The sequence below is a fragment of the Carettochelys insculpta genome, chromosome 12 (assembly GCF_033958435.1).
Source record: "Carettochelys insculpta isolate YL-2023 chromosome 12, ASM3395843v1, whole genome shotgun sequence".
Classification (NCBI taxonomy): domain Eukaryota; kingdom Metazoa; phylum Chordata; order Testudines; family Carettochelyidae; genus Carettochelys; species Carettochelys insculpta.
The window spans coordinates 22,670,866-22,698,613 of NC_134148.1; the positions used below are offsets into that span (position 1 = coordinate 22,670,866).

The following is a 27,748-nucleotide window of genomic DNA, read 5'->3' on the forward strand; positions in this document are numbered from 1 at the left end:
GCCTGTCTGAGGCCGCGTGCGCTCTCACTTGGTGCGCCGTTGCTGTGGTGTCATCGGGACTCGGCCGGTCGCAGCCGGCGCAGTGTTCGCTGCGGCGGTGAGTCGTGTCCCTCCGCAGCCGGCCATGCCCAGAGCGCGGCTGGGTGCCGCGGAGGCGCAGCTCGCCGGGCGCTGAGGGGAGACGCCGGCCGGCTGGCCCGCTCCGAGCATGGCGGAGTTCCCGCCGGGACCCCTCTCCCTGCGGGAGGAGCCCCCGGACGCCCGCTCCGGCTCCGAGTCCGAGTCGGAGGCCGAGCTGTCGCAGAGCCTGGCCCGCACCAAAATCCGCTCGTACGGCAGCACGGCCAGCGTAGCGGCCCCCTTGGCGGAGCGCTACCTGGAGCATCGCATCAGCGCGGGGGACACGCTGCAGGGCATCGCGCTCAAGTACGGAGTCACGGTAAGGGCGGCCCGGCCGGGGACCCCCAGGCCTTGCAGGAGGCCCTGCTTCCGCCCCGGACTACGGGGCGAGTCAGTAACCGCTGCCCGGGGACCCGCAGTTGTGGAGGAGGAATAATTCCTCGCCCCAGAGCGTCCACACTGATAGCCAAGCCCTGCCTGCAGCCCCTGTGCACGCACCCCGCGCCGCGGGCTCCAGAGCTGCGACCTGGCGCTACCCCGGACTCGTAGCCGGGCAAAGGAGAGGAATTCCCGATCCCGTGGGAAGCAGCGCGGCTGCGTGAGGTGGGATCTTGGCAAGGTGGGAGCCCGTTGGGGCTTGCAGGAGGGATGCATACCCAGCCAGAAAAATTATACGGAAGCTACACAGTGAGAGAGAGCCTCAGCCAACCGTGAGGTAGAGGAAATATGATGGAGACTGAGGTCAATCCAGGGTTAGATGTCAGTCATCCGAGGCAGTGTCAGGAGTGGGGTGAGAGGAGAATCACTGAGGAAAAATCCCTGCTCATCACATGCACGTTTTAGGGGATGGTAAGGTGATGAGGCAGTTAAAGCCCAATCCTCTGTGGGGAAGTGGTTGATGATGGAGGAGGACTCCATCATTGGGCATGTGTTGAGACAAAAGTTGTAGGAATAGATGAAGAAATGCTTAGTCAGCTGTGAATTAGAGGAGACATAGTTGAGGAATCCTCATCCAGATGGCAAGTCTCTAGTAAATGTATTGCTGCAGTAATACATCCAAAACACCACTTTGAACAGGGATCTCCAATTGATATTGCTACAACATGAGTGTGGCGTAGTCCAATGTGGGATTAAAACTGTGCAGCTATAGAAATATGTTTAAATGTGGTTGTTTCCCAGATGAGCATAGTTATGTATCATGTCTTTTCCTCTCTCTCCTTCCCGCCCCCCCCAAAAAAAAAAAGAGAAGGAAAAATGATAAGCTGTGGTACACATGACCGTCCAAACCTCTATGTGCTTTCACTAGCTTCATTTCTTAATAGTTTTCAAACAGTTTGCCATAAGGGAAAGAAACCAAAACTATATAGCAACATTTTTTTAATTACAATTGTAATTGATAATATTTAGTTCTGTATTGGGTTAGCAGTGGTTCTTTCTTCTCTGGGTCAATGGGAAGCTACTCTGCCTCACTACATCAGTAGGTGTTTCCCAAGTCTGGTAATTAGCAGAGGCCTGCAGTCCAGCAAGAGCTGCAGATGTGGCTTGGATTACAGGCCCTCAGGTGTGATTGGGAAACAAAGTCTGTCAGTGGCTTACACTCAGGGCAGAGCAGAAATAGAGTCAGGTGTCCTAGCTCTGGCAGATGGCCAACAAACATAAGATTCTTGGCTTACCAAGGGGAGGCTGCCACATCTGGAGTGAAGTTGCCCAGGGCTGTCATGCATAATTGCTTGTAAAGGGTTAAATCCAGGGATTGTGGGTTCTCTGTTGGTAAACAGTCACATGAGCCAGTGTGAGAGATAGGGGGTTTTGCATAGAAGCAGTCACCTTCTGAGGGAGTTCTTTTGTGCAGCTAGAGAAGTGGGAGACAGATGTTTTAAGCCTGAGCCAGACTTGGAGGATTCTGTAAATGTCCTGACCTCAAGGAAATATGGGAATACAGATATGTAAGTAGAAAGGAAGTGTTTAGTCAGATGTGATATGGTTATTTTTTATTTTTGGTTTGGTGTAGGACTTCTCAGGCTGGCTGACTGTATCCCATTGTATATTGTAAATTTTAAACTGAATCCCAAGGAAGGTAATCTCTGTGCTTTAATCTACCTTTTTTTAGTTGCTCTGTAGCACCTCGCAACCAGGTGTGCTTTATCACATGTATCTTTTTCTTTTGTTAATAAATCACTTTGTTTTTAAGGTTGTGATCTGGTTCCTGTGTTACAGAGAAGTCTTTGTATATGCTTGCTTAAGGCTGAAAGGTCAGCTATCAGACTGCACTTTAATTTTTACTCATTGTTTTCAAGCTCTCTCCTAAGGGTTAAGAGTTTGGGGTTACCCTGCAGGGAGCCATTCTAAGTGTGTCTTCCTAGGTTCTAAAAAGGGGTTTTCCCACTTGGGTGATGGCAGCTTCCAGGGTCAGAGAATCTGAGACTTTGGGAAGCTTTTAAGTAGAAGCCTATACAGGCAGGGTATTTTTAAGGTTTCTTGTGGGGAACAGCCTTGACAAATGTATTAACAGTGGTAGAGCATTCTGCCACTGGGTCATCACAGCATCTAGTCAAACGCAATTACCAGGTCTCTGGCCGTAACACAGCCAGAGTAAGAGCGGTTACCCTTTGTTCACTTCCTACCCTTACATTGAGATGTACCTCGATCTGTGGAGTCCACCTGTTAGAGTAGAAGATTAGTAGCAGTCCCAGCAAACTGTTCAGTGTCTTGGTCAGTATGTGGCTCCAGAATCTTTGGCCAGGCCTCAGCTTGGTAAGGGTCCACTGCAGCTTCCCAGCTTATGAGTGGGTAGGAAGCACCTGTCTCCTTTGATAGTTGTAGAATAGCTGAGCTCTGGGACCTGCCCTTTATATTACCTGTGATGGTATGGAAGTCAGTGGAGTTAACTCTGGGTTCATATTAGTGTAAATTAAAGCAGAATCTGACTCAGTAAAACTGTCAGTAAGGTGAACTGATTTGCCATTAGATTATTTATGCATCGCAGTTGTAACTTAATTTTTTCCTCACGTGTTTTTTTGAAATAAAACTCCTTGCGTCTAGTGACACTTACTGTGTTGGGGATGTTTAAATTTGTTCTTTATTCAGAACTGGGATTAGTGCACTGACACAACTTAAAATAAACATTTATATAAATGTATTTCTAAATGGGAATCTTACTATTTGAGTGGCATTGTAGCTTGGAATACTAATATGTCAAAAGGCTAAATTTTTAGCCTTGATTAAATTACTTAATTAAAAATACATTCCAAGTCAGATTTGTCACAGAATACACATAAAACAAAAGAAAACAGTAATTGAGCCTTCAATTTCAGACATCAAGTTGCACTTCAACTTATCCCTGTTTTAAATGTGTCACTGGGACAATGTAAGAATTAGGTATGGTTTTTTCACTTCCATTTGCTATCTAACACCAGGCATTCGTAGCAGTCTCCTTAATAATTTACAGCAGAGTTTTTTTTAAAATAGAAACTTAGGACAAACTTTTGTTTTAAAGAATTTTTCTATCTGCCTTATAAAATGAAAGTGCATTGGCAGCGATTTCAGTAACATCGGGGTCTGCCTCATAGGGCTAAACCAAGTCACTGATGTTGAGAGTCTTTGTTTTGGTGACTTTAATGAGAATTGGATCAGAATTTACTTCAGTAGAGGCTCAGAGGGTTGTGAAGGCAACATGCTCACCTTTTGAGAAGGTAAGGGGGATGAAGAACTTACTTTGTCCATCTGAGTAAGAAGAGGTATTGATTGGCTTTAAAGCAGTGTTGGCCCACTGGAGTTCCATCTGCAGCATGCAGTACCTGTGTGCCTCCCTCTTGCACACTGGGTCACTGGAGTCCTTCACTTCCTTCTACCCTCCTTCCCAGCACTTTGGCGCACTGTGAATCAGCATTGGTATCTTAGAAGTTGCTCTTGGCTTTCTATCCAAGTGCCATGTAGGGAAAATGATATCCAAGGGCTTATTTGTCTGTCTTTTAACAGAAGTTTCCTCCTTTGGCTCTCACTGGTTGTTGCAATAATGGGAGCATGTCATCTATACCTGCTCTGAACAAGAGTAACAGAGCGAAGATGAAATCGACAACTGATGAAGTGAGTCTGTGCTCACGAAAGCTCATGCTCAAAACTTTTCTGTTAGTCTATAAGGTGCCACAAGACCCTTCGTTGCTGTTGCAGATCCAGACTAACACGGCTAGCCCTCCGATAACTGATGAAGAGATACTCTTGAGGGAAAAAAGACGCAGGGTTGTGGTCTTCAGTGTAATACCTCAGTTAATTTTGAAAAAAAATGATGTTTATAAATATTTGTAAAGATATATCAGGCTGATTCTGTCCCCCCCCACAAAACTTCAGTTGAAGTATTCAGTCAAGGGCAGGTGAGTGTGGGTATGTGATTTTTGAGAATTAAAAATATGATTGCTAGAATATTGTTTTATGTTACTCCTACAGTGTGAAGATTTGTGCTTTGTACAATTTAAATACTAATTCTTGCATCATCCCTTGTGGCACATATGTGGGACTGTTATTTGTATTTTTATTTTACTGTTTGTTTTCCCCAAACACAGGGTGCATTTATAATGATAAAGTTTATAAGCATTTTCTGCCTTGGTCCATCTTCACCTATGGGCATGGTTTTTTTTTTAAATAGGCTTTTTTTTAAAAAAAAAAACAAAAAACACTGTTGTGTAATTTCAGGGTTGAACAGCAATAAGGTTAAAATATCTGTGCCTTGCCTGCACTACAATTTCTACTGTTTTTACCAGTGGTGCCACTATGTCAGTACAGTGAAATGTTCATGAATTTTCTGGCATAGGCAAAGGTCACAGTGTCTAATTCTACTTTCATTTGCACTTATGAATCCTTATTGGAAGCTCTGGAGTTCTAAGAGTGTAACTTAGGGTAGAACTTAGCAGTTCTCAAGCAACTTATGCAAACCAGTCAGAATTTTTTACAGAAATTAAAACATGGGGTTCCTGACTCCGACCACTAAAATACATGAACTCTCTGAAAGGCCTTAGGAAGATACATTTAAGCAGTATTCTAGGGAAGAACAACAAACCATCACTGGCAGAGTTACAGTGAAGTGTGATTAAACAATAGCTTTGGGTTACATTATTTATCAGCTGCTGACATATCCTTTTGCTAGTTTCCTCTACAAATGCAAGTCATGGTAGGCATACAGGGTTTCAGCTTTTGTGCTGTAGATTGATTTCTCTTTTACCAGTGTAATAAAAATTTTAGTATCAAGCAAGTAAAATGTTTGATGGCTTCTGGGGTCTTGGACCTGAGATGTTGTCCAGACTGAAAGCTGAGCTTCAACTCTGTCTCCTCAGCCTATGATACCTAGCTGAATTGAGCAGTGTAGGGAGTTCACTATGATCCAACTGAATCCCAGGTGTGGAAAGTTGAAGATCAAGAGGCAGTTGCAGGAAGGTCCTTACCAGGTAGGATGATTGAAATAAAATTCCGCAGACTGTTAGGTTCTACTGCAAAAATGCTAAATTCCATAGCATGTTGGAAAATGGCGAATTCCCCAATCATGGAGTCCTGGGAAACATGGGGGCCTTGCTGGAAATTAATGAGGCAGCTCATACTTTTCAGAGTTGTTGTTTCAGGATCTCTGCAGAACTCACTGCCTCAGTTTGCATTCCGTGTTTTTAAGGTTCTAGGGCTAGAAACAATTAACAAAACCACAAGCTGAGATTGTGCAGCCATGTCTGACATGGCAGATTCTGCAGCTGCAGACTACATAGGGCCCCACCCACAATAGACAGATAGAAAAATGGGCTACACTGACACTTCAGATTCTGTCATGTGGTGTTCTGCATTGATGGGCAGATTATTTAGATCAAAATGGAGCACTCAGTGGTGGGCCCTCTAAGCTGTACTTTTGATATATGTGTAAATTCATTGTGCAAAATAAGGATGGTGACCACGGGTCATGCTGTAGAATTCAAATGAGTGCTCTTTGCCAGCAAGTGACACTTATGCTACCATGCTTACAAAATATGGGACCAAGTTCAGGATTCAATTACAGGTAGCTTTATAAATGTAAAACAGCAAAGCAGGTTATGGCACCATAAATTAAACATTGGACTCCTCCAAAACCTGTGAAGTTCTTTCAAGATGAAGCAGTCAGGGATGGGTGGCTAAAAATTTTAGTGTGTACCCCTGAAGCCTTAGACACCTTCACAGGCTGGGATTATTAATAATCTAAGTCTAAGCAGTATATTCAGGCAGCTATGTAGGGGTTGCTGTCAGGGACTGCCCCCAATTTAAATGCAAAATAATGCAGCTTTTTTGCTGCATTATGTGCATTCTTTGCTGAACAAAAAGGTGTCCTAAGTTTGGCTTGTGACAAGATGAAAGATTCAAATGTAGGTAAGGTTTCTTCACGTAGAAGAAAATATCCTCATGGAAACTTCTGATAGGACAAAGCCTAGTAGTGGGTTCCTAAAGAGGAAGCAAAGCAGAAAGGCTAGTGAGGCATAAACTAGCTGAGAGTAGATTTCTAAATTCAATAACTCTTTTTTATGTTATAAATTAAGACAAAGTAATTGTTTCAAGGAAAGTCTTCACTTACAAAATTGCTTGACTGTTGTGTGTGTTTTCAGGATGGTGGCACTCTTTACCTTATAGAAATCAGTATTGCTTCAATTTTACTTCTTTTCTTTCTCTCTTTCAGATGGAACAAATAAAAAGGGCAAATAAACTGTTTACTAGTGACTGTATATTCCTGAGGAAAACATTGAATATTCCAGTTATACCAGAGAAGCCATTACTGTTCAATGGATTTAATTCACTGGAATCTCCTGAGAATGAACCTATTGACATTTCTCTTTGTGGTGACAGACCAATGACAGTTCAGGAAGAGAGTAGTTCTTCTCCTAGTCCTCAAGAACCTGAGAAGCAACTGGCTGCGCCCGAAGAATTGTCTGCCAAAGATTTTCTACAGAGACTGGACTTGCAGATTAAATTATCAAAACAGGCGGCCAGGAAGCTAAAAGATGAAGGTAACAGGTAAATATGACTTTAAAATGAAGCATCATCTAACTGCAGACAAAACACTCTTATTTTATATCTGAGTTGCAAGCCTGTTTTTGTCACATTTGGAAAAAAAATTAGAAAGGATATAGGAGTAAATCACTAATTTAGGTTTATTTGCAGCACTTATCACAGATTACACAGCATCACATTAATCATGTCTTGTAGTGGACTATAGGAAAGTTCTTGAATACTGTAGTGATTAAGACGCTGTCTGGAATAAGGCACTATCTAGAAAAACAGTATATAAGCATTGGCTATGAATCAGGGAAGGAATAATGTTGTGTAAAAAGTGTTGCTATAAAATTTATTTGGTAGGTGGTTATCCATATAGGCTCTGATTCAGCGAAGTACCCAACATCCTCCATTCCAATGAGCCTCTGGGAGCTGAAGGTGTATAATGATACATGACTTGGGCCACCAAGCAAAAATGTGAATGCAGTTCTAGTACACACATTTGTAGCTGTTCCTAGTCTCATACAATGCTCATTTCCCCTAGTAGCTGTCTCATCCTCCTCTGGCATCCTCAGACATGCTCCTTATCTTCACCTTCACCAGGGAAAAGGATGTATTCTTAGATAAGAGGAGCCCCTAGTAGTTTCACCCCACATCTTATACAGTCCTCTTGTATGGGGTTTGGCACTTCTCAGACACACACTCCATACACTCTCCTTTGGGATTCATTATTCCTTTTCTTCTTGCAAACTTTTCTCTTTCTCCTCCTCCTCCTCTTAGTCTCCCCTCCCCACTAATCATCTGCTAATCGTGGTTTCCCCTTGGAACATCATTAGTGGCTCCTTGCAGGGTAGCCAGACATCAAGCCTTGCAGAAGTTGCTCCTTCCAGGCCTCAGTTGATTTCTGTAATCCATTGTGCCTGGATCAGCCCTCGCAGAAAATGCCAAGGTCAGGGTAGGGCTACAAAAGGGAGAACAGATACTGGTGGTTACCACTGAAGTTAGAAGCACAGTTTCTGACTAGCCTGGTGAGTTTGATTTCCTCACATTTGTTGTCAATAACCTAAAAAAGAAAATCATATTGCCCTTGTTATTGCTTTTGAGTTCTCTGGCTCCCAGAAAGGGCCTAGGACCAGTACAACAGTGAGAAATTATTTAAAAAAAAAAAAAAAAAAGCTCACTGTCCAAAATGCACTGTTGATTACAGAAGGGTTAGCCACCTTACCCAGTCAGTTTTGGCTTGATCTTGCCCCAAATACCATGCTGCCAGTCAGCCCGTAAGAGGGTGGAAACTAAAGATTTATTATAAGGAAAAAAGAACAAGAAGAGAGTTAAATGACAAAGCATTCAAATACATATGGACATTTCAAAGTCCATATATCAGGTTTTTAGCGGTGTAGGTGAGTCTCATAGTTTGAAAGTCCCCTGGAACACATCCACATCTTAAATGGGTCATTCAGTCCTTTGTACAGTTTCATTTGTTTAAAAAATTGCTCCAGAGGTAAGTAGATTGAAAACAAAGATGAGGCAAGTGCTTTCTATATTCTTTTGCCATGTAGCTTGTATTTCCTGTGTCCCAAAGACAAGCTTCACAGCACATGGCATAAAAAAGCCTTGTAACGTTCTGTCCATAGGCATGCCTCTACCTGCCTTGCTGACTCATCAGGTGTAGTCCCTGGTTTCTTTCAGTGGGTTCATTGTACTCCTGAAGTCCCTGGATGAGCAGTCAAGCAGGCTTGGAAGTGCTGCTGCTAATATGTTTGGGTGTGAAACCCAGGAAGATAGCACATGCTTGGAAATACAGATACACCATACGTAGCTATAACTCACTATACAAAGGTGATACGAACAAGATTACCATACTTGGCAAGTTATAACATTTTCACCATTACCTTACACACACATGTTGTCAGATTCCTTGCATAATATTGATATCAACAACTTCATAGTGTCCCACATATTCCATACAGCATGGTAGTTTCGGTAGGGATATGCAGGCGTAGGCCCAGGTGAGCTGTTCCTTAAATTGTGCATGGGGGGAAAAACAGTGCAAAGCAGAAAGCGTGCAAGCTTCTGAGAAGAAGCAACTGTCTGTTTCTCCAGCTCTAAGGAGATAGCAGGTGGAACATCTCTTTTCTAACTGACCAATTAGGGGCATCTCCCTTCTCTAACCAATGAAAGACTCATACAGCTGGAGCCCTCACAGTCAAGAATCAGTTTTATCTTCTGCAAGGACCCCTTTCGGAGCTGAGGCTCCTCAAAAATTGCAGGTGTTGCAGGATGGAACTTAAGGCATTGGTGCTCAGCACCTCACAAGATCAATCATACTGTCCCAGGTAAATGAAGTTAAAATTCTATAATTTAGTATCTTCTGATGAAATTACAAGTATTTTTAATGCTGTAAATATGTACACGTTTCTGAGCTGTATGTAACAGCAACTGGAAGAGTGAGTAGCTGGGGTAGCAGTTGGAACACTTGTGGGAGGGGATTTGGCAATACAATTCTAATGTTGAGCAGGTGGACAAACCCCTGGTCATGTACAGTACAGTGAATTTAGTTCATTATTCACTGCGCTCTACCTACAGCTCCTTTTGGCCTTGAGGATGTGTATTTGAATAACCTTACATAAAAGGCTGTTGATGAGCTGAGTTGAGTCCTGTCTAGTTGTGTGTCCTAGAGTAGGCTTTCTAAAATGCTCCTTTAGCTCATCACTTTTAAGTTTCTTGTTCATATCTTGATATGCTTCTGCATACTTGACTGGCATATGCTGCGCTCTTGTGCGGTATTTCCCCAAGCCAGATTTGGGTCATGCAAAGTAGAGAACTTCCTTTTTCTCACTTGCATTCTATAAGTACAGAATCAAAAAGTAAACTCTTCCCTAGCAAAAACTAAACTAGAGAGCATATAAAACTTAGCAGATTTTCTCACAGACCAACAATTGTAGGGATGCTGAAAGGAGAAGGGAAGTTACCTTTTCATTCATTTAAAAAAAAAACAACACGTTTGAATGCTAATAAACTGTGTATAGGATAATGAACCATCTTAAATGTGGTGTTTTCCATTAGAACCCTGGTATCTCCCCAGTCCTTCCGCTTTAGACAGTTATGGAAACAATCAACCGTTGTAAAGCATTCTGAATTTGACAAGGAGTAGGACCAGAAATATGAAGTTCAGGCTTCTAGTTTATCTTCTCTACCATCCCAGAAGGCAGAAATTGGACACCGAGATTTTGTTTGGGCTAATTTGTGGGCATAGGAGGTCTGGCCATAAAATCTAAATTTGGTTTAAGATTTCCACCCTTACCCCCACTTAGGGGAGTATAAATCTAGATTCCTTTCCATTGGTTAATAGTATTCATCTGCCACTATCATTTAAGTTCTATCATGTTTAGCACTGTAGAACACTGATATCTTAATGGCCTCTGCTGATGAATCTCACAGTAAGCCTGATAAAAAAGGTGACAATAACATGTGAGTAGGTGGTGTTGACTTAACAGTTAACTTGGGCTGATAAAGACCACAGGTCCCCTGCAAAGTATTTACCTATTTTAACATTCCTTCCACACAATAGATTATTAATGTATTGGTGGGAATTCATTTCAGGACACTTCCACAGACGACAACACAGACATGGTTGTATTCAGAGTGACTGTAAAAACAAAATAAAACATTGCTAACTGCTCCTGCCTGCTTGCTTATGTGTTTTCTGGGTCATAGTTTGGAAGAAATTATTGCTGCATTTGCTCCTTTATCAGAAGGTCAGAAAAGGGCAAATTACATTTGGTTTTGTGTGTGCATCATCAACAAAATTAACAGAGTATAGATTTTTTTTTGGTTATTGATGTTGCATGAAGCACAAAAAGGACTGTGTGATGATCTAATTCCAGACTGAACCTCTATTTAGAGAATTGGATTGTCAATTACAGTCACAGAAAAAATCTAACTTTAATGGCAAAGTAAAAATTTAGCTTTAGTATGTAATGTTACTGAGCAACGTAGGGGGTTTTATTCCATAATGTCCGTAGACTTTCATGAGAGTGAGGTGAGAAAGTACTATATACAACATGGTGGGATGGAGTATTTATGTGATATCTTTATGGTTCTGTTTTTTAGACTTACAACATTTCAAACAAATGAGCACTCATTGAAGTGTACACAGGTCGGCTTCATTGTATAATTAGGTGTCTTGCAGACTTAGAAGCAACAGTGGCATTGCAGTTCTTCAAGTGTGCTGTACATTGTTGCAGTAGAGGTAACTTTTACTTATGTTACATGTAGGATTTCACCTGTATTGAGTTACCTAGATCTTCATCAATACTGTAAAAATAAAATTAAATATAGATGTATTGCCTTTAGCAAATATGGCCTTTTATCCAAAAAGAACCCAAAGCACTTTATAGGTTATAGCCCAGAATCTAATCTGTTAACTGTTATCTGCCTTCCTGCATACCCCAAAGAATTTTGTTAGGTTTCTACTTATTTCAAGATCATGCTCAAAAAATGTCATCCTTGTTTTCACAGCCTGCATGAACTTCCCTCATTTTTTTTTTCCTAGCACATGCCTCCTTGTGTTCCTTCCCATAGCCTTGCCAGTGTTTAGGAAACCTGCTTTTCTTCAGCTTCTGGCATCTGTCATCTCTTTAGGTTTTTTTTTTTTGAGTTTTACCTGAAAACGTCTCTTCTCCAGTGCATATAACATCACCATCCTTTCCCATGCATTTTTTTTCCAACCTAAGTGTATTTAGCTGTAGGAAGTCTTTTATGATGCGGTTTCTGTAAAAAGTATATGAAACTTGTGCCAATGTGACTTGTTGGAGGGGCATGAGGAGGGCATGTGCCACCAAATGCCATTGGTGGGAGGGGAAACAGGTTGGCCAGCAGCCGGTGCACCCAGAGTCATTGGGTGTCCTGGGTGACTAATGGGAAGGCCTGGAGTCAACAGTGAGGTTTTACCCCATCACTCTTCAGTAGTGGCTGGGGATGTGGAGCAAAGTGGCTGCAGCTTATTCTGATCTCCTAGTGCACTGCTTGAGGGGGAAAGGGATCGGACTGCCCCAGCACTCAGTGACAGGGAGCAGAGTGAGCTGGGTCCACGTTGTTCCTCTTCCAGTGCCACTGGGTGCAGAGAAAGGCCTTACCACCACTACCAGTGTCATCACTAGTCTCCTGGGCCTCATTGCTTGGGGGAAGGGGTTGGGAAAAGGTGGGGTGATGGGGCAGGGAGGGATCAGAGCAGGGGAGGGAGGGAATTGCCTGGTCCTTCCCCTGGGGGGAGATGCAGTCATATGTCTGTGCCCCCTCACCAGTTGCCCCTGCACATGTAACTTGTAGTGTCATCATACCTAATGGAATATGGGACTTGAACATCTATTTGGCCACTGTCAGTGTTGCTCTGTCATCATGTTAATATGAAATAATTGTAATGAAGACCTTTTAATATGAGTGTAAAAAGTGAAATAAGTAAAAATTCAATCTTTCAGCCGCACTGACCCTGCACATTCTATTTCAAATGGCCTCAGCACATCTTAGGGTGCTTTTCAGATAACGTGAGACTCTGGGATGCGCATCAGCATTGGAATGTACTCAAAATGTCAGTTTCAGAGATGGAAGAACAGCAGCATGTTTGTTGCTATATCTTGAATCAGGGAAAAGAAGAATGGATTTGAGGTCTGAGTAAAGAAGACCCCAACAGCAGCAGAGGTGTCCAAAATCACTGTCATCTTTCTCCATTGCTAGCAAGATGTGTAGGCTAATTGGACATCACATGTGGTAAGTTGCTCATTCAGTACTTTAAGGTTTTTTTAAAATGTAAATTCCATCACGTGTATTCTTACACAGTGAAACTCAGTTACACATGATGATTCTTTGTGCTTAACAGGAGTTCTGCATGCAGAGGCATTACAGGATCAGGCCTAATGTAACTGTGATACAGGATGAATACTTGAATTCAATTAGCCATCACCTTCCAGCAGTCATATCATTTAACCATGCCCTTTAAGTGGCCCAGCCTTTCTTTTGTTGGCTTGCTTAGTGGCTGAAGTCTCAGCATTGGAATATGTAACTATAAACTACTCTGTGTTATAAATACAGCCCTTTATCTTTTGTAAACAGAAAATGGAGTAATGTAGGTTGTGAAGGCAGCCTCTTGAATTAAACCTGAAGGTCCTGTATGCCTTGCCATGGATGTTATTTCCATGTGATTTTTATCACAGACACTGTACTGTGCTCTATTTCACTGCTGCCATCCTCCATACAGGGTAACTGCATTTCAATAGTAGTATATGTGTTGTATTTATGAAGCTTTTTTTGTCCGTCAAGGGCTTTATAAACGTAAAATTTTTACTCACTGTCTGGCCACGAGCAAAAAAAAAATCTATATATAATGCCAGATTATCTTTTTCTTTTTGCACATCTGCTTTTTGCGCGGTCTTGGTACATTTTACGTTCTTGGTTCTCTAACTGTTATCCTGGCGTCTGCAGCGAATATTTGTAACGCAGACATCAGGAATATGAAGGATAACTAATTGTGATCCAATTTCATCCTTGACTGGCAGAAAAACAAACACTTTGTAGGATTTAATGACCCAGCAATTATTCACTAAAGGTTCTGTCTTGTCCTGGTATGTTTTGTAAAAACTTCTACTCTATGTGCAAGCAATAACTTACTCTAAACAGTTAAGAAAGATATTTGGGAATTGCATACAGGCAGGGTAGGTTTTATGATGGCTTTTTCCCCAAACATTTATGTAAGCTATATACAGTATCATTAATAGAATTTTCTTGGGTGAATGCAGTATGTTAGGGAACTGGGGTGGGAAAGGGAGAGGTGATTTTATCATTTGTGCCTTATGACCATTGAGTTGGGGTGTGGATATTTAGAGATACCCTCATGTCCTAGTTTAAAATGGTACTGCCTTTCAAAAAAGAGGCACTGTGAAAATCCTTGTCTGCATGTGTAAGCAACAGGTGGCCTCTAGCTAACTGAAAACATGCAACATAAGGAGCAGAGCCTGTAACTTGAAATTCTACTGAATTGCCTAGTACTCAGTTCATTCATAAGGAGGGGAGAAGGGAGAAATTTGATATCCATGATATGAAGTTGTTAATTGGTTTTTGTTTTTTTAACAGTGTTCCTGTTTTGTCAGTCAAATGAGAGAGAGTCAGCAATGAACTGAAGAAATCTTGAGGATATATTGCTTGTTGCAAGATCTTAAGAGCTATTAACTCAAATGCTCTCATTAGTGTTCTTTACAGCTGTTGGATGCTAGGTAAAAGTAGAATTAATAAATGCTCATTGTTGTGTGCATTGTGTGTGTTGTAATCAATGGCCAGTGTCGTTATTTGTGGGTGAGAAACATTTGTACAGAAATTTGTAGAGATGTCCTTCTGCATCTGCTGTTTGTTTGGCGGAGGGTGGCAGGAATGGGTTGAGATAGATTGCACTATATAAATGATGTAATGCTTTCTTTCAATTCTCCTTTTCTGAAGGAGGAAGTGAGGAAGTAACTTATCACCTTCATATTAATGTATTTTTCAAAAATCCAATAAAACTTTCTATTTTGTTTTTAATGAAAAATGTGTGGTCATTAAAATCTGTGGAAAATGTAATGTATTGTGTGCAAGTGTTTGGGGCACTTGGCTTCCTGAAAGGTGCAATGTATGCAACTTGAATTACCTTCACCATTTGCTGGAAGGTGAATTTTTATTTATTTATTTTTTTAAAGATCTGCTCTCCTACACCCATATTTTGCAATTCTGAAAATCTTGGTTTTAAGATTAAAGATGGTAACATTTGTGGTTTTGAACCATGTAACTAGTGCAGAATTTTTCATAAACCCTAGTGCTAGGCAATGGGGAGCTTAGATCTGAAAGCCCTTATGCAGAACTCCCATTGTCTTCTGTAAGAGCTCCATTTATGGGTACATTATACAGAGTTACGCCCTTGGTCATCAGCAAATGTTGAGTCTTCCTTGGGGAGACTAAAATAAGCATTGTAAGCTTTCTGGGCTAGCTTAACGTAACAATGAACCACACAGATTTGAATCCAAGCAGTAATGACTGTTATGACAGTAAACCCTCGATTTAACGGTCCCTGATATAACGGACTTTGGAAATAATGGACGCTGTGTGCCAGCCTGCTTCTCCCCTTGCAAATATATGTCAGCAACTCACCAGAGCTGGAGCTGCTGGGGCTGCTGCTGTGGCAGAGGCCACTGGGGTCATCACAGCCTAGCTCTCTTTCCTGAGCCCACTGCGTTTCTCCTGGGTCTCGGACAGAGCACTCCCTACCGCACCTTGCAAGGTGCCTCCAGTCGTGCTGATTCGGATATAATGGACTTGCGGATTTAACAGCCACCCCTTCCCCCTTATGAGTCCGTTACATTCAGGGTTTACAGTATTGCTCTTAACATGGAAAGTAAAGCTTGTCCTTGAGCTTTGTCATGAACCAGGCCCCATACTGGATGACAGTATATTGTTACACGGTTACTTGGGAGGTCAGAACACAACAGAAGTGCAGATACTAAATAATGGATGTGAAAAAAAGTTTGAGTATCTACTTTTGAATAACACCAGCTAATCTGCTAATAGGCCATTTTTTCCCAACCTCCCTTTGCAATTGTAGGCATCTTCCAGTTCCCAAAGGCCCCTAGTTTTCACAGTGTGGTGGAGGTGTTGGGAAATAGAGTAAAGTTATATGGGTGCGAAAGCTATGACTCTGTCCATACCTACATCCCTGTTCAGATTCCTTGGTCTTGGAGACAAACTTGATACCTTCAGGTGGGAATACCAGTTTTTTGTTTATTTTAACTTTTTTATAACAGGAAAGGCCCAAATCATTAGGAAAGTTGTTTACAAGCTAACAAACAGGAAGTCCTTTCCAGCTCACAATCTACGAGCCCAAAAAACAAAATGTTTATTCCCGGCACAGCTAGTGTACTTGAGTGTTCAGGACCATTCTGTGACGTGATGGCGTCATCAGTTGCATCTCATAACATAGCCGTTATTTCAATGGTAGCCTTGCCCAAGTTACAATTTAAATGGAGCTCATGCTCAGTTAATCTGTGAGATGAGACCCAAAGAGATATACAGCATCAGTGGCCTTCATAAAAATTCCCCTGATAGTCTTTACAGCTGAATCTTGTCTCTAAAGACATCACTCTCTTGCAGAACAGCCAAATGCACACTGATGCCATTTATTTTTTTCAAGGTTGAACAATCATTTATGCAAAATATGCTTGATGGGTCATATATGTATCTCATTGACCAGTTCAATATGTTGTACAAAGCTGCATGCTGTGGTGCTTTGGCCTGAGGCTATCATAAGAGAGGGATTCGGCATCTTCTGTGTGATCTTTCTGGTACTCAGAAACATCTGTCATGGAAGGCATGGGATTGTGCACAACTCTGAATATGTTTGGAGGGCCTCATCTGGCAGCATGCAGGCAAAAGTACTATTGGCTTTATAGACATGGAAATTTACCACTTATTGGGATTGGGGTGTTGGATTGTAAATGGGTAACAATCTGTGCAATGGTGGGACACAAACCTGTGCTCTTACTCACATTTGATAAAGCTAGCTCCTTGACAGTTTCAATTCTTGACTAGTTAACGTGTTTAAATATGAACCATAATTATTTTATACATAAGAGGAAATGTTATGTGTATCTTTAGCTAAAAGATAGTCTAGAAATTAAGAAAACTCTGTAGATCTTTTTCTCTTCCCCCATTCTGAGGAAAGTAACTACTGACATTGCTGCATAATAGTTCTTTGTAGAGAGCTCATTTGATGTGAACTGCAGAAAGATATTTTAAAATCCGTGACATATGAACTTATTCATTGTATGTTGCACCTTTCATGGCCATTTTCTTTATTTTTGGTAGAATTTGTGTCCGCCATGTTGTTTTTTTCACCATTTCAATGTATTCTGAGAACCTGTCAACACACAACCTGAGGCCCGAGAGCCACTGGATCAAATGAGAACAATGAACGTCCCTCTAACCAGGCCAAATTCCTTGGAATCCTTCTGCTTACCTAGTAGCCCTTCTAGCAAGGAGCCGGGCAGAGTTTAAACCTCTGTTTGGAGAAATGTAAGAATTATGGTAATCCTCAGCTCATGTAGTTCACTGAAGACCCCATATTCCCCAATTCCTTGGCAGTTCATGAATGACCCTGTGGTTCTTCTCAGGAGGGGTGATTTAACTATGTAAAAGTGGGCTCCTTGATTTATAATAGCTGAATTCCAACATTGCTTTGTCCTTAGAAATTAAACTGTGCTTGAAGAAAGGTTGACAGACAGTACATATGACTGTGCCAGCTTCTGCTTGATATGCAGTAAAGAACATTCTAAGCACTGACTTGCAAAAAATCTTATTGTGTCAATATACAGCAACTTTAGAAATTTTATTAAATTTTATTGGCCACAGAATGAGTTTTACTATGAGTAATAGTCTTCTGTGATGTTTGTAAATGCATTCTGGCCAGTATCAAAAGCAAGTGAGTTCAGAATATGTGTTCCTCTCAAGTCCGTGTTACTTCACTTTTTCTGATCTCATCAACAGTGGAGGCCCTAGGAAACTTACAGAACATTTTCCATCAGATACTTAAAATAATGAAGGGAGGCTTTTGGCAAGAACAGGACGATAGGGAAATATTGTAGATTCTAGGATACCTGTATCTATTTCAGTAGGGGAAAAAATAACAAGCTTTCTATAACATTGATGGTTTGGTTGTACCTGAAGATCATGGTCAGGTTAGGCCAATGTGTGCTGGTTGCCGTATAAACCCGTAAAATAACATTTCCTGCCTCAAAAGATTTTATTAAACTACTATTCTGCTTTTTACAGTTCTTCATCTAACTGATCCTAAATAGCATTTATAAGCCAACGTAACTTAAAAATAAAAATTGTAGTGTTTTCATATTTTGGTATATTCAAATTGGGGGAATGCACAGATTACTTTCAGAGGCTAGCAGGGAAGAAGTTGATTCCTTTCTTCCAGGTACAGGTAGAACCACAATTGGTATCCCTGAGTGCAGAGATTTGCAGTGTTTTGGGCCAGCTGCAGAGAGTTAATATCTCCATACGTGGTATAACTGGGAAATGCTGTGCGAGGTTGGGGACTAAGTCTGATAGTGAGAATCAACAATGAAAGCTCTCTAGGGAGGAGAGCAAGTGCTCTCTCTTGCTACATCTAGATCTGTGATCTCCAATCTGGTCTCCAGTTGCTGAGAGAGAAGACTTGTTGCATTTACATTTGCTACATTTAATTTTTTAAGTGTTTATATTCCACCTTGGTGTTCAGCTGCATATCCTACATTGACCCACATTCTCATTTTAGGAGCTTATTTGATTTACTGTGTGTCCAGATATTTATGGGTTGTGAAAATACTAGGCAGGCCTTTGTCAAAAGTTCTTCTTGACTTCAATTTTGCAAAATAAGTTCTGAAGCGTTGGGTTATGGTTTATTTGGGAGTACATAAGTATATCTTTTTTACAAAGTACCAGGGTCACAATATAAACAAATGGTAACTCCTGAGCTAAATCTTTTAAGTAGAATTCACTAGTAAAATGATCATTTACAATTTAAAACTAGAGACCCCAACTTGCATTTAGCATTAGTTTTCATTGGTTCCCAACTAGCACACAATCTGTTCTCGGCATTGTGCCAGGACTCATTGTGTTAATTTCCATTTTATACTGGGGAATCCATCAGGTTTTCTTTAGCTTGCTGAAGCTAACTAAAATAGAAATTAAAGCTGGAGAAGACCTATTTGTATCTTTCCCCCAAACCTCAATTTTAGGATCAGTAGGCTTCTGGCCACTTCGTAGTGCCAAAGACAGCAAATGAATGAGAAAAGAACAATTGTCTCATGGAATGGAGCTAACATGTCGTGCTGTCTCCTTCCCTGTCCAGTGATGACCATATATTTGAACACTGTTCATTTGACACTGTCAGCTATAAGGGCATAATTGGGGGAGGGCTGTGAAATTTCCAGTGCATAGTCTGCAGTCACCTTCCTCTTCATGTGGCTGTAAACCCCTACTGCTAGAGAGTGAATGTACCTGTTTTCAGAAGAGACTTCTTCTGAGGGGGTATATGTGGCCATAACCCATGGCGTCCAACCGGTTCTGAAGCAGTAGCCACTTGTAGTGCTATAGCAAACAAGCCACGTTATTCTGAAAACATATTTATTGTTCAGGCCAGCTACCCATACTCAACTGGCCAAATAACCACATGTGGCTAATGGCTAGCATGGTGAACACCATGGCCCTAAACAGTACTCAGCTTTTCCACTGTGGAATACTTAGAAATTTAAACTAAAATCTTCCCTTTGGGGGAAAAAAAATAGGTTGATTGTATTTCATACCTTGTTTGGCATGAATGCTATATTAGGTTGACTTTATTCATTATGGTACCATTTATCTGCTATTTAATATGACATTTGGCTGTAGTCATGCTTGGCCAAAATTTCGAAATTGCCGTGCTAATGGCCAAATTGGAAGATACCAGTGAGGTGCTGCAATGAATATTCAGCACTTCATTAGCATGTTGCTGGCTGTGGCACTTCGAAAGTCCCGCTTTTGATCGTGCGTGCCTTGGCTACATGGGGGTCCTTTTGAAAAGGACCCTGCAGACTTCAAAATCTCCTTATTCCTGTTAGTTGATAGGCATAAGGGGATTTTGAAATGTGTGGGGTCCTTTCAAAAATGACCCCTGTTTAGCCGAGCCATGCATGATTCAAAGTGGCACTTTTGAAGTGCCATAGCTAGCAGCATGCTAATAAGGCGCTGAATATTCATTTCAGCACCTCATTAGTATCCTCTGATTTGGCCATTAGCATGGCCATTTTGAAATTTTGGCCAAGTGTGGCCACAGCCTTTGAGTATTTTTTTGGTTGCTTGAGTTTTGAGAAATGGTCTAGACCAGAGATCAGCAACCAAACTAACAAGAAGAGCCATTTTTTTCCATTTTGGTAAAAAAACTCAATAATTCATGAGCCGTGAATACGAGATGGTCCTTAAAAATAACGTCAAACAACACTCTTTGTAACCCCTCTTTTAAGAACAGTGCATGCACACTGATTTGCAATGCAGTATATGTTTACTCCAGGATGTTCACAAACTTCTTACATATTCTGTTTCTTCACACTTTACGTGCGTGTTTGTACCACTGTCTTCCTGACTTTAATTCCTGAACCTTTGAACCTTTTCTTTGTCTGGAGGACCTTAGGGGGAGTTAGTCAACATTTCGAGATCACATCGTTTGCTATTTAGATACGAGTTTTTCAGTTTTAGACATGTACTGTTTATTGAAAATAATCAGGAGGGTGGTTTGGTTTTTTTTTTTTTTTAAACTTTGCAATTGTAGTGCTCTGAGCCACAAAGAACTCCTTAAAGAGCTGCATGCGGCTCCGGAGCCACGTTGCAGACCCCTGGCCTAGACAGTGGATCCGTTAAATCCAAGAATCTAGTTGGTATCAGTCTGACATTGAATTTCTTCCAGTTCTGAATCAACATATAGCTCTCCCCCTTGTCCGTTTTTGGCTATGGATTTAAAAACTGATTGTATGTCCATGTTCATTCTTCAAACATCATTCTGTTGTAAATTAACTGATTTATGGTTTCCTATCTTACCTTGATGCGAACTATGGTGTGTAACTATCCTGGGATTATAGTATTTGATTATTCCACATTACAGAATAATTTTAAGATGTAATTGATGCTTTGTCTTTCATCTGTAGTAAAAGGATACTTTTCTCCATTTATCCTTTCTTTCATAACCTAATCCTAAGCAGTGCAGAGCGTTTACAGGTCTTACTGATGTCAGTGGGACTATCATGTGAGTAAGGGTTGCAAGTTCTTGTCTTCAATGTTATGGAGGCACCTCATGATACTATATGGTTTAAGAGCTTTTTTCATTCTACTTCCTTATTTTCAGGTGTTTAACTTTGAAAAATTTACTTTTGGTCTGAAATCGCACATGGTTTTTTCTCAGCCCAAACATAAATGTTTGACCAAGTGCTCTTAACAGTGTGAGTTACCAAATTGTGGGGAAAAAGAGTATTAAAAAAAAAAAAAAGGTTAGCAGCTTTTTTCAGAAAAAGGCCTGGGTTGTGTCAAAAGTTTGACTCAGACTCACAATTTATCAGACCACTCTGTTTTATTAGCAAAGCCGCTCTGCTAATACATTTAGAAGTGAGCCCCCCGAGTGGGGCTTGCGTCTCTTAATTTATACAGTTTTTTGGAGAACAAGTTACAGACAAGTTACAGACAAAAGAAGAAAAAGATTTTAGTCACCACCCTTCGAGATCCCTGAGACCAGTCACGTATCTTCAATTACCTGCCACCCTTAACAATCTCCTATAACAGCTTCCAGTTAACTTAACTAATTGCCCTTCACACCTTCCATTCTGATGCCTGCTTCTTAGACGTGCTGGCTCCATCTTAATTGCTTCTCCATTCAAAAGCTAACTGTCCCTACTGTGCTCCCTCAGATACTTTGTAACATGTTTTGGCATGCCCTCTCATATACAATGTATCCAGCATGTCCCCTTATAGGTTATACTTATACAATGTTATACTTCCACAGTTGTTCAAATGTATTTTTTTTTAAACAATGAACGCATGTTAGGGATGTAAAATCCCATTTAATTAAACATTAAGCAGTTAAACATTAAGTTTAACCTGTTAACCGATTAAATGGGGAGGAGGGAGAGGAGGCCACTAAGTGCCCCGTGCACTGTGGACCAGGGCTGCTTTGGCGGGATTGGAGTGACCTCTCTCCCACAGTGCTCCTGGGCTGGACGCACAGCAGACAAGAGCTGCCCCAGCCATGCTGAAGCACCCCCTGTCAGTGGGGGGCCTTGCAGAGCTGGATTATTCTCCCCATCCACCTGTGGGTGGCTGCTTAAGCTCTCACCAGTTAACCACAACTGGTAAGACTCAGCCATTTAGGATTAACAACGCTAGTGCATATAGTTCTTTGCAAGAAGGAGCGCATTTAAATGTAGATTAGAAAAAAACCCTTGTTTTTCTACTTGTTTTCTTGCAGTGTGGAAAGGTTGGGCACTTTCTAAATATGGCATGTTGCTGGAACTGTGTATGTTGAAATTCATGCAGCCCTTTATTTAAATGATTACACATTATATGCCTTTATCAGAATACGCAACAATGCATTCAGATAAACTCAGTTACAATGGAATGGGGGCATCTATCTCACATTGAAATGTTTAAGGACATGATTAAACCTTCAGGTGCTTGTCATAAAGCAGTTATCAATTTTAGCACTGGAACTTCTGAAGAGATGTTTTGTATCTCATAATCATGGAGCATAATTTCTAATATTAGAAACATTGAAAGCAGTTATCTTAGGAGTACTTGGCATTCTGAGTTACTGCTCGGTAGTTGTGGTGCGGTATATTTCCAGCGTTATCTTTTGTTATGCCTTTCTGTAACATTCCTTACATATGTTTTTGTGACTCATTTTCATCAAGCAAAAATAGTAGGTGGACTGATTTTCTTCAAGGATTTTAATATTTACAATAGACTTTCATTTGTCAGTCATTGTGTTAATAATATATACTTTGAAGTGGTTGGCAATGTTTTTTGTGCTGCAATGTACTCTCTTTAAAAAGCCACAACAAATGATTGGTCTTTTGAGTAAAGATAGCTTCAAATTCTACTGTAGCTGTCAGCATTCTGCCTTAAAGTGCTATAATTTGGTTCCACATCAGGTGGGATAAATAATCTCTCGCTGTTACAGGACCATGATATAAAGCCTTTTGTCTTCTGACAGCTCCCAGCCTCTCAAGTCCTTTGTTTTAGGTCAAGCTACCAATTGTCAAACCTCATCCAAATAAAAACAATACACAGTGGAACCATTTTTTCACTCTTCGAACAGCTCTAACTCAACTGCATGTTGAAATAGTGCCTGAGGTTGCAGTTTAGGCTCCGGGCTATAGGGGCTTCGAAGACCAAGTCCAAGCTCAAGCCACAACTTCAGTGTGCTGTATGCAGGCCTATTTGTAGAGCATTTGCTTGAGCACCTCGAATTTGAGTCTGTCATCCAGGGCTGGGAGGCTCACTGCTGTAGGCTGTGTAGACATGCCCCAACTGTCCTCTCAAGAGAGCACGTAATTTTCGGGAACGAAATGTGACTGTTTCTAGCAGTACGTATAGAGACTTCAGTAATAATTTCTCTAGTGCTAGTTTGCTGAGCAGTCATCCATTTTGATTTCAGATCAGTTTTAAAATCATGAGATATACGAATGTAAATTTATTGTACTTTCATACCCCAAATCCTTAGTCACAAGAACAATAAAGGAAGTTGAAAGTATCATTAGTGTGTTGGCAATGTCCATATATTGAGTGCATGGTTTATTTGCTTGTTATTTTGAGTTTGATACAGTGTATTGCACAGATATGTTGCTTGTGGACATTGATCAGTTTTCAGCACAGGTCCAATTCTGCCATCCTCTCTCATTGTGAGTATAAACTGAGAAAGGTATTACTCAGTAATGATAGTGTAACAAAGCCAGATTATTCTCTGCTCTCAGAACCTCAGACTTCATGGTGCTGGCTGATTAAGAAGTCCATATTACTGTATTTAAGGCTGAACATGCCATTCCACGGAGTCCTTGAAATTCCTGGTATTGCTAACAAAGAGAATGTGTGAAAATGAGTGGATCATGCATGCAATTGTAAAGAGAGAGAGGGTTATGGTATAAGATAATTATAACAAAAGCAGCAAACCCTGCATTATGAAGCTTTTCATATGCTGTCACTGTTCTGCAAAAAGCATTCTCAACAGACCAGCCCCAGAAAATCCACCAGACATCAAAGCAGCAGAAATCGATCTTCCAATAGACTGTGCCAAAATGAGTAGAGAAGAGATCAGGAAGGCCATTTTGAAAGCAAAAAATGGTTTAAGCCAGGGGCCCAGATGACATTCCTCCAGAAGCCCTCAAAGCGGACATCAGTACCACAGTAGAGATATTATTTCCCCTGTTTGATAAGATCTGTGAAGAAGAGGATATACTAGCAGACTGGAAGGAAGGCTACCTCATCAAGATCCCAAAGGAAGGGCAGCTTAAGCAGCTGCAAGAACTAGAGAGGAATCACACTTCTGTCAGTACAGGAAAGATCTTCAACAGAATCCTCCTGGAAAGAATGAAAATTGCAGTGGACCCAGAAAAGAGAGACCAGCAAGCCAGCTTTCAACAGAATAGGTCAAGGGTCGGCAACCAAAATAGCACAAAGAGCCATTTTTTCGAATTCAGTAAAACACTTAATAATTCAAGAGCTGCGAAGCTTGTGAATACAAAATAGTCCTTGAAAAAAAAATGTCAAACGGTCAAACAATACTTTTTGTAACCCCTCTTTTAAGAACAGTGCTCACACAATGATTTGTAATGCGATTCATGTTTACTCCAGGATGTTCACAAATTTTGTACTTACTCTGTTTCTTCCTACTTAATATGTGTGTGTGTACCACTGTCTTCCTGTCTTTCATTCCTGAACCTTCTCTGTGTCTGGAGGATGCTAGGGGGAGTTGTCCAATGTTTCGAGGTCACATATTGTTTGCTATTTAGATATGAGTTGTTCATTTTTGGGCTTTTAGACACTCAGTGGTTATCGAAAATAATCAGGAAGGTATTTCTTTCTCTTTTTTTTTTTGTCATTGTGCAATTATAGTGCTGGGAACCACAAAGAAGTCCTTAAAAAGTCACATGTGGCTTCGGAGCCACAGGCTGCAGACCCCTGGAATAGGTCATGCACTGACCAGACTGCAACATTACAGATCATATTGGAGCCATCTGTGGAATGGAATTCACCACTTAACATCAACTTCATCAACTATGAGAGAGCCTTTGACAGCATGCACAGGGAAATCCTCTGTCAGCTGCTTCAGTATTACGGCATACCAACCAAGTTACTCAGCCTCATTTAGAAATCTTATGAAGGAATGACTTGCAAAGTTTACCATGGGGGACAGTTCACAAAGAGCTTCAAAGACCGGAGTTGGACAAGGGTGCTTGTTGTCACCGTTCCTCTTTCTCTTGGTGATAGACTGGGTCATGAAGATGACAACAACAGGGAAAAGAAATGAAATCCAGTGGACGCTGTGGACCCAGATGGATGACCTGGACTTCACTGACGATCTGGCACTTCTGTCCTACAGCTACCGACAGATGCAAGAGAAGACATCACATTTTACTGACATATTAGCTATAGGTGGCATGAAGATCTGCAAAGGAAAAAACTAAGACCTTGAAAATGAACATCAGTAGCACAGAGCAAGTTATACTTGGCTGCAGGGCACTGGAAGAAGTTGAGATCTTTACATACCCGGGCAGCATCTGCGATAGAGGGGAGCACCAATGCTGATATAAGAGCAAGGATTGGGAAAGCAAGAATAGCTTTTCTCCTCATGAAAAACATGTGGAAGCCGAAGCAGATCAGAATTCAGATACTAAGACCAGGTTATTCAACTCCAATGTCAAATCAGTCCTACTGTATGGAGCAGAAACTTGAAGAACAACCAAGAGGATTGTCTAAAAATTCCAGCTGTTTATCAATAACTGCCTCTGTAAAATCCTCTGGATCTACTGGCCATTCACCATCAACAACCAAGACCTGTGGCAACTGAGTCACCAACTTCCTGCAGAAGAAGAAATCAGGAAGAGAAGATGGCGATGGATTGGACATACCCTTAGAAAACCAACCACCACCATCACAAGACAAGCTTTAAGTTGGAACTCACAAAGAAGAAGGAAAAGAGGATGCCCAAGAAACACCTGGCATAGAGACCTGAAGGCAGACACTAAAAAGGTGGGATACACCTGATCAAAACTAGAAAAGATTGTCCAAGTTGGGACGCTGGCGAATGGCCATCATTGGCCTCTGCTCCAAGATGTAAGAGTGGAAGATGCTTACTACTACTACTACTGTCTACTATCTTTACCAGCAAAATCAAATGAATTGTAATGAGTTATCGTTCCCCTTATAAGCAAATTGACTCTAGATGTAACAGTTTGTGAAAATCATTGAACCAGTTGCCTTTGTCTAAAATCTACTCTTCAGAATGGGTTTTTTATTTTTGAATATAATCTTTACTAGAAAGAATGTGCTGGAAAAGAATGTGCTGACTGGACAGAATTAGAGGGCATAAAATATATCTCTGATCTTCTCTGATCTCCACCTGAAGTGGTTGTCTATGTATATTCTTGGGTGTCTTTTTGGATGTTTTTTTTTGTTGTTGTCGGTGGGGGGCAGTGGACCTGTACCCTGGTCTGCGACTAATGTAAAGGAAGACAATCCACTCAGTAGCTAGCCAGAGCAGGATGGAGATTTTTGCTGTGCTATTCATTTGGGGTGACAAGTTGGCTTCTTCCTGCTCCCAGTCACTGGATATTCCTGTAGGTACTGTCATTACTTCAAGTCTTCACAGCACCTAGCACTAGGATCCCCAGACTCTTACAAAACAATGTACAACATCCTCTTTCCAACAATATGCACATGATTGTTAGTCACACCAGGGAGGCAGGGGAGAGCAACATCACTGAAAATGCAATTGGTTCTGGACTCATGCATGTCCCTCTTGTGGCTTCTTGTAGAATTGGGAATGTGGTGAGTATAGAGTTTAGCTCACAATTCCTGTTTCTTAGCACAGGTTCTGAGGAGGAGTATTGTGCTACTACTGATTTTTTAAATCTACATTCAATTTCATACTCTTGTTGAAGCCATTACTTGGTATTTATGATACATATATATAAAAACATAAAATACATAATAATAAAACTAGAGCAGTAGAAAGTAATTGAGGTCTGTGGGTGTTTGCCTTATGACAGCAGTTCACTGATAAAGAGATGTATATCAATTACACATCTTCGTAACCTGACTGGGTGTTTAATTTTCCCCCACAGAGAGGAGGATGAAAAGAGTTCCTATGCAACTTCTTCCTATCACCAGTAGATGACTGACACATGAGGACCTGCAAACTTGGAAAGAAGATACAGTTCTTAGAGAACCAAGTAGTTGAGCATCAAAAAACAAGCCTTTGAGACTGGTTATCATGGTGTACTTTTTACAGGTCATGACTGGGTAATTTAAGTGACTAATTGCACTGAAATCATTTGACCTCTTCTGCCTTCCATAAGTTACTTTCATTAAAATATATCAAGAAAAGGTGTAAGCCTTCCAAAAGTAGCACCTGCCTTCATATTTCTTCTGCATAAATTGTAGCATGGTAGCAACAATATATCCTCGAGGTCACCTTTCTGCAGGATGCATTGATCTTTAGTATACGTTTTGTAAATACTTGTTAAAATAAAATGTAAGATTATTTGATTAAATGTTTATGAAAAAATTCATGCTTATCACTTCAGAACTTAATCATAAATATAACTGAAATTGCATTTTGATTTTGCAGTCCCAATGCAGGCAAACATGCTACAGAAGTTTTGCCTGGAGCAAGGCTGCAGAGCTTCTCTCTCAATTGTGTGTGTAAGTATGCATATTCAAAGAACATCTGTGTATTCCTATAATGGACTATTTTTATTGAGTTAAAAATTCTTTAAGGGAGAACAAATTGTTTGCAAACTTGATTTTTTGAGAAGTAATAGTAAGAGGTATA

General features: G+C 40.9%; 1 protein-coding gene across 2 annotated transcripts; it reads left to right on the forward strand.

The window, feature by feature from the left end:
* LYSMD2 (LysM domain containing 2) lies at window positions 1-27,748 on the forward strand. 2 transcript variants are annotated; one of them, XM_075006665.1, is made up of 4 exons: window positions 1-439; window positions 4,099-4,206; window positions 6,800-7,134; window positions 27,039-27,748. In XM_075006665.1, exons 1-4 carry the CDS (start codon window positions 209-211, stop codon window positions 27,085-27,087), a joined length of 723 nt encoding a protein of 240 aa, XP_074862766.1. In that variant the 5' UTR covers window positions 1-208; the 3' UTR covers window positions 27,088-27,748. The 2 variants fall into 2 exon arrangements, with proteins under 2 accessions (XP_074862766.1, XP_074862767.1); XM_075006666.1 differs by lacking the exon at window positions 4,099-4,206.